The 12379-nt window shown below is 60.3% G+C and overlaps 1 protein-coding gene across 2 annotated transcripts in view; it reads left to right on the top strand.

Annotated features, from left to right (window-relative positions):
• Window positions 1-12379, top strand: part of LOC140408913 (uncharacterized) — a 299625-nt gene that overhangs the window by 257768 nt on the left and 29478 nt on the right. For both annotated transcript variants that reach the window (XM_072496790.1, XM_072496791.1), the window contains one exon: window positions 6145-6231. In XM_072496790.1, coding sequence (XP_072352891.1) covers window positions 6145-6231 — 87 coding nt within the window. The remainder of the gene's footprint in view (window positions 1-6144; window positions 6232-12379) is intronic.

The raw sequence follows: 12379 nt of genomic DNA, 5'->3' as shown, positions 1-12379 counted from the left end.
AGGACTCTCTCTGGTTTGTAATAAAAACAGAAAATTCTAGAAATAACTGATCAGGCAGCAACTGTGGAGAGGGACTCAATTGATGAACCTTCCATCAGAACTGGGAAAAATGTAAAATGTAATAGGTTTCAGACAAGTGAAAGGGGTAGGGTGGGAAAAGAACACAATGGGAAGGCCTGTGATAGGGTGAAAAATAGGAGAGATTAAAGGACAAAACAGTGTTGGTGCGGCGGCAAAGGGAGTAGTAATGGGACATTAGTGAAGACAAAAAGTGTTTCAAGGAGGGGTGAATGGCAGAACAATGAACAACTGTTGTTTGAAAGCAAAAACAAGAGAAAAATTGGACTAAAACCAAACCTTGCAAAGAAAAGAAAAAAAAATAGGGGCAGAGGTTATGATCAGAAATAGTTGAACTCACATCTTGAGTTCAGAAGGCTGTAAAGTGCCTAAATTAAGGTGCTGTTCCTCAAGCTTGGATTGAACTTTGTGGAACACTGCAGGAGGCAGAGGACCGAGAGGTCAGAGTGAGAGTAAGATGTAGATTAAAAAGGCAGGTGACAGAAAGCTCAGGATCATGTTTTCAGGCCGAGCAGAAGTGTTCCACTGAGATCTTCGCTGCCATAGAGGGCTGCAGTGGCACTGCAGGTCATGGGGAACTGACATACACTGGAACTTAGAACTTGTGGTTCACCAGAAATGGATTAATGGGAGCCCATGTGACGTCAGGACCCGTCCGTGTGTAAACTGTGGCTGACAACCTAGTACTTCTTTAGTTATTTATGATGTTTATTCAGGCCCTGCTCCTAGCAGGTATAGAACTTACACAAGAGAACAGCACTGTGAATCTGGGGAATGTGAAAGCAAGCCAGCACCTCCTGCTCTGCTGTCCCACCTCCTCCAATACCCGTACTCTGCTCACCCCAACTCCTACACTACCGACTCTTCTCACAGCCCTGCTCAACCTCCTCCCCCACCTCAGCTCTGCTCACAACTCCTGCCCCTCTGGCTTTGCTCACTAGCCCCCCCAACCACCCCATAACCCCTGCTCACTCACCCATCTCACCTCCTCCAGCACTGTTTCAACCCCCTCTCCACGCTGCCGGCTCTTCTTAACCGCCCCCCCCCCTCCCCCCGGGCTGTGTTCATAACGTACCCAAACAGGTTGAGTGTCAATCAGTAACTCCTTCCAACACACAATGACAAAGAATGAGCCAGCCATGTGATGAAAAGATAGTTGGAGCCTCTACCGTCACTATCCATACCTCCACATGAAAATGTGCATGTAAACGAGTGATCGGGGTAACGCACCACTACCAAAGGCACTAATAAACATTTGACAACACTAAGGGTGTGATTCTCCCAGGCCGTGCCGTATGGGAGAATCGTCGTTCGTGCCATTTTCTCCCGCGGCGCCGATCCGAGCGATTCTCCGAGGAGCGGAGGATCAGCGCCATTTGTGCCGGCGCGTTTGGCGCAGCGCCGGTCATGTGCCGCTGTCAGCGGCTGGGCTGCCGATTCTCCGGCCTTGATGGGCCGAGCGGCCGCGCGTAAACGGCAGAGTCCCGCCGGCGCCTTTCACACCTGCTCGCAGCCAGCGGGATCTCTGCCAGTAGGGTCAGGGGGCGGCCTGTGAGGTGGGGAGAAGCACTCCTTCCCGTACCAGGGGAGGGGGGGGGGGGCTGGGGGGGGGGCTGGGGGGGGGGCCTGGGGTCTGGCCCGCAATCGGGGCCCACCGATCGGCGGACCGGCCTCTCCAGCCTCGGCCCTATCTTATTACTCGGCCGGCCCCTGAACCCCCACGCCATGTTGCGTCGGGGCCAGGGCGCTGAGGAAGTCCCCCCCGCGCATTCGCGGGTTAGCGCGGCACCCATTTGGTGCCGAGAAGGGAGGCTGGAGCGGCTTGAACTGCTCCAGCACCGTGCTGGCCCCCTATGGGGGCCAGAATCGCTACTGCCCACGGCCGTTTCGCACCGTTGTGAAACGCGACAGCGTTCACGACGGCGCAAACACTCTTGGCGAGATTCTCCGACCCCCCACTGGGTCGGAGAATCGCCGTGGGCCGTCGTGAATTCCGCCCCCGCCAAATTCTCCGAAGGGAGAAAAGTCAGCAGGGCGTCAATCACGCCACACGCCTCGGAGAATGGCACGGGTGGGCGCGAGGCAATGGATTTCGGGGCTGCCGATATTCTCCCGTCCGGATGGGCCGAAGTCCCATCAAAACACCTTTAAATCAGCGTCAACCAGTGCTCAAGGTTTACGCCGACCAGCGTGGAGGTGGGTGATGGCCGGGGGGGTTGGCCGCTGGAGAGGTGATGGCGTGGCCGCAGTCTGTATGTGTGGGGGAGAGGTCTGTGTAGGGTTGTGTGTGTGCGGTGGGGGGTGGGGTGGGCTCCGGGGGAGTGCCGGGGACGGGAGGATGACTGCCGGGGAGGGGGATGGGGAGGTGCGTGCCGGGGAGGGGGACGGGGAGGTGCGTGCCGGGGAGGGGGATGGGGAGGTGCGTGCCGGGGAGGGGGGATGCGAGGGCAAGTGAGTTGGTCCACCTGGCCAGGTGCCAGCCTCCAACAGTCGGACCCATGCGGTCCATGCCACCTGGCTGGGGGGAGGAGGGGGTATGGGCAATGATGACATGTCCCCCCCCCCCCCACAGGCCGTCATGTTTTCTGGTCAGCCAGCGATGTTGGCCGCCATGGCGGCAGCCGCTAATGTCAATGTTGCCCTGGATGAGGAGGAGGAGCGTGCCAGAGAGGCGGCGCAGGCTGCCGGAGAGGGGCAGGCGGCAGCCGACCAGGCTGGAGGGACACCTGACCGACAGGACGAGGAGGACGTCGCGGCCCCATGGCAACGTAGGCACCCGAGGGCGCCCCGTGTGTTCGGCCCCGGCAGTCATACCAGGACCTCACGGACCGGGAATGCAGGAGGAGACTCCGGATGAGGCGGGAAACCGTGGCACACATCTGCCACCTGCTGGCACACTTGTCACCGCGTGGCACTGGCGGGGGACACCCTCTCCCCGTGTCCGTCAAGGTTACGGTGGCCCTGAACTTTTATGCAACGGGGTCATTCCAGGCACCGAGTTGGGATCTTTCCGGCATATCGCAGACATCGGTGCATCCGGGCAGTGACAGACTCCCTATATGCCATTGCGCACCGCTACATCCGCTTCCCTGTGGACCGGGCCAGCCAAGATGCCCGGGCCGCTACAATGATGCCCATGTAGCGACAAGGGGAGTGATCGAAAGGTGCTTTGGCGTGCTGAAGATGCGTTTCAGGTGCCTGGACCTCTCTGGGGGCGCCCTCCAGTATCGGTCAGATAGGGTTGGCCGCATCATTGTGGTGTGCTGCGTCCTGCACAACATAGCCCAGCAGAGGGCGATGTGCCGCATGCAGAGGACGGCGGAGTGGAGGAGCAGCAGGAAGAGGCGCAGTCCTCCCCGGATGGGGGCAATGGTCAGGGCAGACGGGCTAGACATGGGCGGATGGCTGTCCACCGTTACCGGCTGGGCCAGCGGGCACGGGACAGGCTGATAGACGCCCGCTCCACTGATTAGATGGGCGTGGGAATCGGGTAGTATGGCCACAGACCACACACCAGGGCAACACCCGACCACCCACACCCCCCACCCACCCAGCACCCTCACCCCCACCCGCATGCACCCCCCCCCCCATTGCCGATCCACCTGCGGCACAACGGCCGGGCTCACACAGTTGCCGGTGGACGTGTGTCTATTGCAGACCATGGAGGATGATGACAACCCGCTCTGCAATGAGCTCCTGGCTCCACATCGTTGGACGATGTCTGACCCATGGCCACAGTACCACCATCCACCCGGACCGTCCCTGCATGCGGCTGTGACACTGCAGCGCATGGTCCCGTCCTCTGCCCGGGGGGATGTTGATGGCGGCCCAGGGGGAAGGGGGCAGACTCACCTGGGGCTGAGGTAAGACCACCCCTCACACACACACTTGCGCTCAACGTACATGACACCCCAGCAAGCTTTGGACAGAGCACAAAGGCAGCTTCTGTAGGTGTAACATTGACTTTAATAACGAAAGGAGTTCATGCACGTGCCCTAGCCCCTAAAACTCATCTGTGCCCTGCACCCGTGCCAACTTACTCAGTGTCTAATTGTTTGGCCTTACGGGCCCTTTGACTACGCCTAGGTGGTTCCCCAGACAGTACAGCAGAACTGGAGGTGGACTCCTGCGATTCCTGCCCTCTGACACTGGATCCCTTTGGCGGCCGTTTCCTGGGGCGTCCTGGCCTAGATGGGCCAGGCTGCGGCCCGGGCGATTGGGATGGCGAGCTGCCAGCCTGTCCTGCCCGTTGCCCACCCGATGCACCTGGGACGGAAGGAGGGGAGCCCGAGGTGCTGAGGTGTTCTGGGACCTCCCCTACAATGGGACCCGGAACAGGACCCAGCACCTCCTCCTCCCTCGGGGTGCCCGATGGTCCCCAGGCCTCTACATGGGTGGGGGATGCGAACAGACTGGCCATCCGATGCCCCCCAGACATCTGGCGCTGCCAGTCCTGGAGGCCCGTGCTGGTATCGACAGGGGTCTGCAGGTTTGCAGCCATGGAGCTCAGGGGGTTGGCAATCCCTGTCTGTGACTGTGCGACACCGGCTCGCACATGGGCAATGGCGCCGATGCCCTCAGCGATGGCCTGCTGAGACTGGGCTTTGGCCTGCTGAGACTGGGCTATGGCCTGCTGAGACTGGGCCATGGCCTGCTGAAACTGTGCCACGGAGCTGAGCCCCTCTGCCACCTGCCGCTGGCTCATGGCCTCCTGTGAGAGGGCAGCCATGTCCTGGGCCACAGACGCCGCCTGCACGGAAAGCCCCAGGCCTCGCAAACCGCTCCCCATGTCTGACACCGTCGCACCCGTTGCCTCCACCGCGGACACCACCCGTGCGGTGTCGGCCTGGGTGGCACGCATGACCGGCACCACTGCCAGCTCCTGGACGCGGGTGGACTCCTCCACCTGCAACTGCAGCCGCCGCAAGCTGGCCGTCACCCTCTTCGCTCGTCCCAGGTTCGGTGGTTGCATCGGACCTATGGGTGGGTGTGGTAACTCCAGGAACCCGGGATCCATCTGGGCGGCAGATGTTCGCATGCGCAGGGGCTGCCCTCCGACCGCCCGGCCCCTCTGCTGCTCCTACCTCCACCTGCTGTACCGGGACAGCTGTGTTGTGCGCACCAGTGAGTGCACCAGACGCCTCATCACTAAAGTGCCCAACCGGGGTGAGCGTCTCTGCGATGGTGGAGGGTGTTGGTGACAGCAGTGGCATTGTGTGGTGCGCATCGTCCGACTCTGAGTCCATGGCACTTTGGGGTGAGGGTTCGTCTCCGCCCATCCAATCTGTGTCACTGTCCTGTATTTCAGTTTCCTGGGTAGGGGTGTCCTGGGTAGGGGTGTCCTGGGTTGTGGTTTCGTGGCTCGGCTGTGACGGGGGCCTGTGGCTGCCCCTCTCGTCGCTGGGTGGCACACGCCTGTGTCGCTGCACCTGCATCTCCCTGTTGCTCCAGGTCTCTCCGTCTCCCGTGGTCTCCAAGGGACATCCTGCGGGCGTCGCATGCCCAGGGTCCGGGTCTCTCCGTCTCCCGTGGTCTCCGAGGGGCATGATCCTGAATATCTGCGGTCCAAAGCAACAAAAAGGAAAAAGAAAGAGAAGCACCAAACAAAGGAACGGAATTATAAACAGGTTACAGTCTAAATGGAAATGTTGAATTTGGAAAGCTGTAATGCCCCAGTCACAAGATGAGGTGCATTTTCTTGACCTTACGTTAAGCTTCATTGGAACATTGTAGTAGGCCAAAGTCAGAGAGGCTGCAGAGGGAGGTTTCCAGCTCTTCTTTCTATCGTGTAGAAAATAGAAACTTGTAATTATTAAACCAAAATTCAAATTAATCCAGTATTTTGATTATATTTACATGTCATTACCAAGAAATAGCTTTCCTTCCATACAGTATACTAAAATAAATCAGACAAGTTATTGCCTTGAAAAATTAACTCAATTCCTCTCTCCACAGATGCTGCCTGAATTGCTGAGTAATTCCATCATTTTCTGTTTTATTTCAGATTTCTAGAGTTTGTGGTATCTTTCTTTTGTGTAACAATGATGATCTGTTCTTCTTCCAAAGGATCAGTCTTTGCTGATAGCGAGACCACCTGAGAATGCTTCATCAACATTTGTGAAAATAGGGACCATGGAACAAGGAGGCATTTTTGTAAGTTTTAATTAGATTGACCTGGAATGGCTGACTTTTCAGCATCCATGGTCCATCTATCTATCTATCTATCTTTGTTTAGATATGGTTATATAGGAAGGGATAATTTGTGCAGCTTTTCCTACCCACCCACATAAGTGGTGTGGCCCAAGGTTCCAATCTTGGCACCAGACCTTTCCACGTTTACATATTATTCTTTGTGGACTGGATGATTTGCTGAGCGCAGGCTCCATGCATACCAGTGTAAATATTGGGGGCAAGACCGCCTCATTTAAGTGGCCCGCCTCGCTTCCATTTATTTGGCTGATGCAGCTTCAATTATTATGGGGTGACACTTCCATTCCTCCCGCGAGAAGCCAGCCAATTGGTAACTGGAAGTTCTCCAGTACTGACAGTGCCACAAGAAACAGTTTCCATTGCCAGTATTGCATTGAGAACACTGGGAAGGCAGGTATTCAGTAATGGATTCAGACCTCCAGGGATCTCAGGAGGTGCTGGGGAGGGGGTAGGCGAGCATATTGCACAGGGCAAGAGGGAGAAGATTAAACTCGGGGAGGTAAAACTGTTGTGAGGGGCCCTCCAATTGTCATTCAGAACTCTGAAAAGAGGCTGCGACCCCCCCCCCCCCCCCCCCCCCCCCCCCCCCCGTGGCCAGCAGCCTGCAAGGGCAAACCCACCGGGCTGCACTTTGGGCGCAGGCTTTCCTGCTAACTATTAAAGTGGAGCAGTGATGGGATGTGCCCATTAAGCAGGCATCACTTCCCCACTTAAGGGTCTCAACTGCGTCATAGGTAGGTGGTCCGCTTGAGGCTACCCCGTTACTTGTAAAATTGCATGGGAGCTAGGATGGGTCAGCTGGCAGCCCACCGATGGCATGGTGCCCAATTTCATGGCTGCACCCGCCTGCTTTCCTTCCCACAGATGACGCATAAAATTCAGCCCCAGGTGTTGACTTGTCGGGCGAAATTCTCCGTTATCGGCGGAAACTCCGCCGATCGGCGCAAAAAACGGCGCAAATCCCACTTGCGTCACGTCATAAAAATGGGCCGATAGTCTGCGGCCCGAAATGGGCTAGCAGCGACGTAACGGGATCCGCGCTTGCGCAATGGTTCACGCCGTGCAGCGTCATACGCGCTGCACGGCGTGACGGCTCATAAGGCCGCGCAGCTCCCCCCCACCCGACCGGAACAGCCGACCGCAACACCCGACTTGATGGCTGGCCGTCGCTCAGCCCCGAGGTTCGAGTCATGCGATGTGGAGGCGCTCCTGGATGCGGTGGAGCAGAGGAGGGACGCCCTGTATCCCGGGCACGGCCGCAGAGTTGCCCCACGCCACAGCCGGCGTCTGTGGAGGGAGGTGGCAGAGGCCGTCACCGCTGTGGCCCTAACACCACGGACAGGCACCCAGTGCCACAAGAAGGTGAACGACCTCGTCAGAGCAGGCAGGGTGAGCCTCCCCCATATCCCCCATATCCCCTCTCCCCCAATCCCCCCCTCCCCCATATCCCCCCCTCCCCCATATCCCCCCTCCCCCATATCCCCCCCTCCCCCATATCCCCCATATCCCCCCTCCCCCATATCCCCCCCTCCCCCATATCCCCCATATCCCCCCTCCCCCATATCCCCCATACTCCCCCCTCCCCATATCCCCCCACCCCCATAACCCCCATATCCCCCCTCCCCCATATCCCCCATATTCCCCCCTCCCCCATATCCCCCCTCCCCCATATCCCCCTCCCCCATATCCCCCTCCCCCATATCCCCATATCCCCCCTCCCCCATATCCCCCATATCCCCCCTCCCCCATATCCCCCATATTCCCCCCTCCCCCATATCCCCCCTCCCCATATCCCCATATCCCCCCTCCCCCATATCCCCCATATTCCCCCCTCCCCATATCCCCCCTCCCCCATATCCCCCCTCCCCCATATCCCCCCTATCCCCCCTCCCCCATATTCCCCATATCCCCCCCTCCCCATATCCCCCCTCCCACATATCCCCCCTCCCCCATATCCCCCATATACCCCCTCCCCCATATCCCCCCCTCCCCCATATCCCCCCTCCCCCATATCCCCCCTCCACCATATCCCCCATATTCCCCCCTCCCCCATATCCCCCATATCCCCCTCCCCCATATCCCCCATATCCCCCCTCCCCCATATCCCCCCCTCCCCCATATCCCCCATATCCCCAAGTGAATCCAGCCCTAACCTTAACCTCTGCAATGCACGCGCAACCGATGGCGTGCATTCATATACCTGCCTAACACTGTTGCCTTTTACCCCTGCCACCACCCCCCCCACAGGAGAAGCGCGCACACAACACCAGGGAGCATGTGAGGACTGGAGGAGGGCCCGCTGATGAGAGGCCACTGACCGTACACGAGGAAAGGGCCCTGGAACTGGCTGGCGGACCTGAGGACCGGGAGGTTGCTGATGCAGAGGTCGGGGCCCCACGAGCAAGTGAGCCACCAACAGCCCGTCCCCATATCCCCCCTCCCCTATATCCCCCTCTCCCATATCACCTGATCACTGCCTGATGTCTAACCATGCATGCTTCATTGTGTATCGCAGGACCAAACGTCCAGGCACCCATCCCCGCAGATGCAGACCGCCCGCAGGATGCCCCTCGGAGACCACGGGAGACGGAGAGACCCGCACCCTCCAGCATGCGACGCCCGCAGGATGCCCCTCGGAGACCACGGGAGACGGAGAGACCCGGACCCTCCAGCATGCGACGCCCGCAGGATGCCCCTCGGAGACCACGGGAGACGGAGAGACCCGGACCCTCCAGCATGCGACGCCCGCAGGATGCCCCTCGGAGACCACGGGAGACGGAGAGACCCGCACCCTCCAGCATGCGACGCCCGCAGGATGCCCCTCGGAGACCACGGGAGACGGAGAGACCCGGACCCTCCAGCATGCGACGCCCGCAGGATGCCCCTCGGAGACCACGGGAGACGGAGAGACCCGGACCCTCCAGCATGCGACGCCCGCAGGATGCCTCTCGCACACCACGGGAGACGGAGAGACCTGGAGCAACAGGGAGACGACACCCCCGTCACGTGCGGGAGCGACCACCCAGCGATGAGGGGGGCAGCCACAGGCCCCCGTCACATCCGAGCCAGGACACCACTACCCAGGACACCACTCACTATCCAGGACACCCCTACCCGGGACACCACTACCCAGGACACCCCTACCCGGGACACCACTACCCGGGACAGCACTACCCGGGACAGCACTACCCGGGACAGCACTACCCGGGACAGCACTACCCGGGACAGCACTACCCAGGACACCCCTTCCCTGGAAGACGAAATACCGGACAGTGACTCAGAGTGGATGGGTGGAGACGAACCCCCACCCCAAAGTGCCATGGACTCAGAGTGGGACGAAGAGCACGACACAACGCCACTGCTGTCACCAACACCCTCCACCATCGCAGAAACACTCACCACGGTTGGGCACTTTAGTGATGAGGCGTCTGGTACACTCACTGGTGCGCACAACACAGCCGTCCCGGTACAGCAGGTGGAGGTAGGAGCAGCAGAGGGACCGGGCGGTCGGAGGGCAGCCCAGGCCAAGCGAACATCTGCCGCCCAGATGGATCCCGGGTTCCTGCAGTTACCACACCCACACATAGATCCGATGCAACCACCGACACGGAGACGAGCGAATAGGGTGACGGGTGGCTTGCGGCGGCTGCGGTCGCAGGTGGAGCAGTCCACCCGCGTCCAGGAGCTGGGAGTGGTCCCGGTCATGCGTGCCACCCAGGCTGACACCGCACGGGTGGCGTCCGCGGTGGAGGCAATGGGTGCGACGGTGTCAGACATGGGGAACGGTTTGCGAGGCCTGGGGCCTTCCGTGCAGGCGGCGTCTGTGGCCCAGGAAATGGCTGCCCTCTCACAGGAGGCCATGAGCCAGTGCCAGCGCCAGATGGCAGAGGCGCTCAACGCCATAGCCCAGTCTCAGCAGGCCATGGCCCAGTCTCAGCAGGCCATGGCCCAGTCTCAGCAGGCCATAGCCCAGTCTCTGCAGGCCATGGCCCAGTCTCTGCAGGCCATGGCCCAGTCTCAGCAGGCCATCGCTGAGGGCATCGGCGCCAGTGGCCATGTGCGAGCTGGCGTCGCACTGTCGCAGACAGGGTTCGACAACCCCCTGGGCTCCATGGCTGCAAACCTGCAGACCCCTGTCGATACCAGCACGGGCCTCCAGGACTGGCAGCGCCAGATGTCGGGGGCGCGTCGGATGGCCAGTCCGTTCGCATCCCCCACCCATGTAGAGGCCTGGGGGCCATCGGGCACCCCGAGGGAGGAGGAGGTGGTGTGGTCCGTCCCGGCTCCCTCTGTAGGGGAGGTCCCGGTACACCGCGACACCTCGGACTCCCCCCTTCCGTCCCAGGTGTATCGGGTGGGCAACGGGCAGGACAGGCTGGCAGCTCGCCATCCCAGTCGCCCGGGCCGCAGCCTGGCCCATCTAGGCCAGGACGCCCCAGGAAACGGCCGCCAAAGGGATCCAGTGTCAGAGGGCAGGAATCACAGGAGTCCACCTCCAGTTCTGCTGTACCGTCTGGGGAACCACGTAGACGTAGTCAAAGGGCCCGTAAGGCCAAACAATTAGACACTGAGTAAGTTGGCACGGGTGCAGGGCACAGATGAGTTTTAGGCGCTAGGGCATGTGCATGAACTCCTTTGGTTATTAAAGTCAATGTTACACCTACCGAAGCTGCCTTTGTGCTCTGTCCAAAGTGTGCGGGGGTGTCATGTACGTTGAGCGCAAGTGTGTGTGTGAGGGGTGGTCTTACCTCAGCCCCAGGTGAGTCTGCCCCCTTCCCCCTGGGCCGCCATCAACATCCCCCGGGCAGAGGACGGGACCGTGCGCTGCAGTGTCACAGCCGCATGCAGGGATGGTCCGGGTGGATGGTGGTACTGTGGCCATGGGTCAGACATAGTCCAACGATGTAGAGCCAGGAGCTCATCGGAGGCGGGTTGTCATCATCCTCCATGGCCTGCGATAGACACGCGTCCACCCGCAACTGGGTGAGCCCGGCCCGTTGTGCCGCCGGTGGATCGGCAATTGGGGGTGGGGGGGTGGTGTGCATGCGGGTGGGGTGTGTGGGGTTGGGGAGGGGGGTGAGGGTGCTGGGTGGGTGGATGGGTGGGGGGTGTGGGTGGTCGGCTGTTGTCATGGTGTGCGGTCTGTGGCCATACTACCCGATTCCCACGCCCATCTAGTCAGTGAAGCGGGCATCTATCAGTCTGTCCCGTGCCCGCTGGGCCAGCCGGTAACGGTGGACAGCCACCAGTCTGTGTCTACCCCGTCTGCCCTGACCATTGCCCCCATCCCCCTCATCTGGGGAGGACTGGGCCTCTTCCTGCTGCTCCTCCAGTCCGCCCTCCTCTGCCTGCGGCACATCGCCCCTCTGCTGGGCTATGTTGTGCAGGACGCAGCACACCACAATGATGCGGCCGACCCTATCTGACCGATACTGGAGGGCGCCCCCAGAGAGGTCCAGGCACCTGAAACGCATCTTCAGCACGCCAAAGCACCTTTCGATCACTCCCCTTGTCGCTACATGGGCATCATTGTAGCGGTTCACCGCCTCATTGCGTGGCCTCCGTATAGGCGTCATCAGCCACGATCGCAATGGGTAGCCCCTGTCGCCCAGCAACCAGCTCCTCAGCCGGGGATGGCGTCCCTCGTACATGCCGGGGATGGATGACCGCGACAACACGAATGAGTCGTGTACACTGCCTGGGTGACGGGCGCAGACGTGCAGGATCATCATGCGGTGGTCGCAGACCACCTGTACGTTCATCGAATAGGTCCCCTTCCTATTAGTGAACACGGCCCTGTTATCTGCAGGTGGCCGCACGGCGACGTGCATCCCATCGATCGCGCCCTGGACCATGGGGAACCCGGCAATGGCAGAGAAGCCCACGGCCCGGGCATCTTGGCTGGCCCGGTCCACGGGGAAGCGGATGTAGCGGTGCGCCATGGCATAAAGGGCATCTGTCACTGCCCGGATGCACCGATGCACCGATGTCTGCGATATGCCGGACAGGTCCCCACTCGGTGCCTGGAATGACCCCGTTGCATAAAAGTTCAGGGCCACCGTAACCTTGACAGACACGGGGAGAGGGTGTC

Source organism: Scyliorhinus torazame, chromosome 3 (assembly GCF_047496885.1).
Source record: "Scyliorhinus torazame isolate Kashiwa2021f chromosome 3, sScyTor2.1, whole genome shotgun sequence".
Lineage (NCBI taxonomy): Eukaryota > Metazoa > Chordata > Chondrichthyes > Carcharhiniformes > Scyliorhinidae > Scyliorhinus > Scyliorhinus torazame.
Note: the sequence above shows the minus strand (reverse complement) of the source record. Positions and strands in the feature narration are given on the sequence as shown.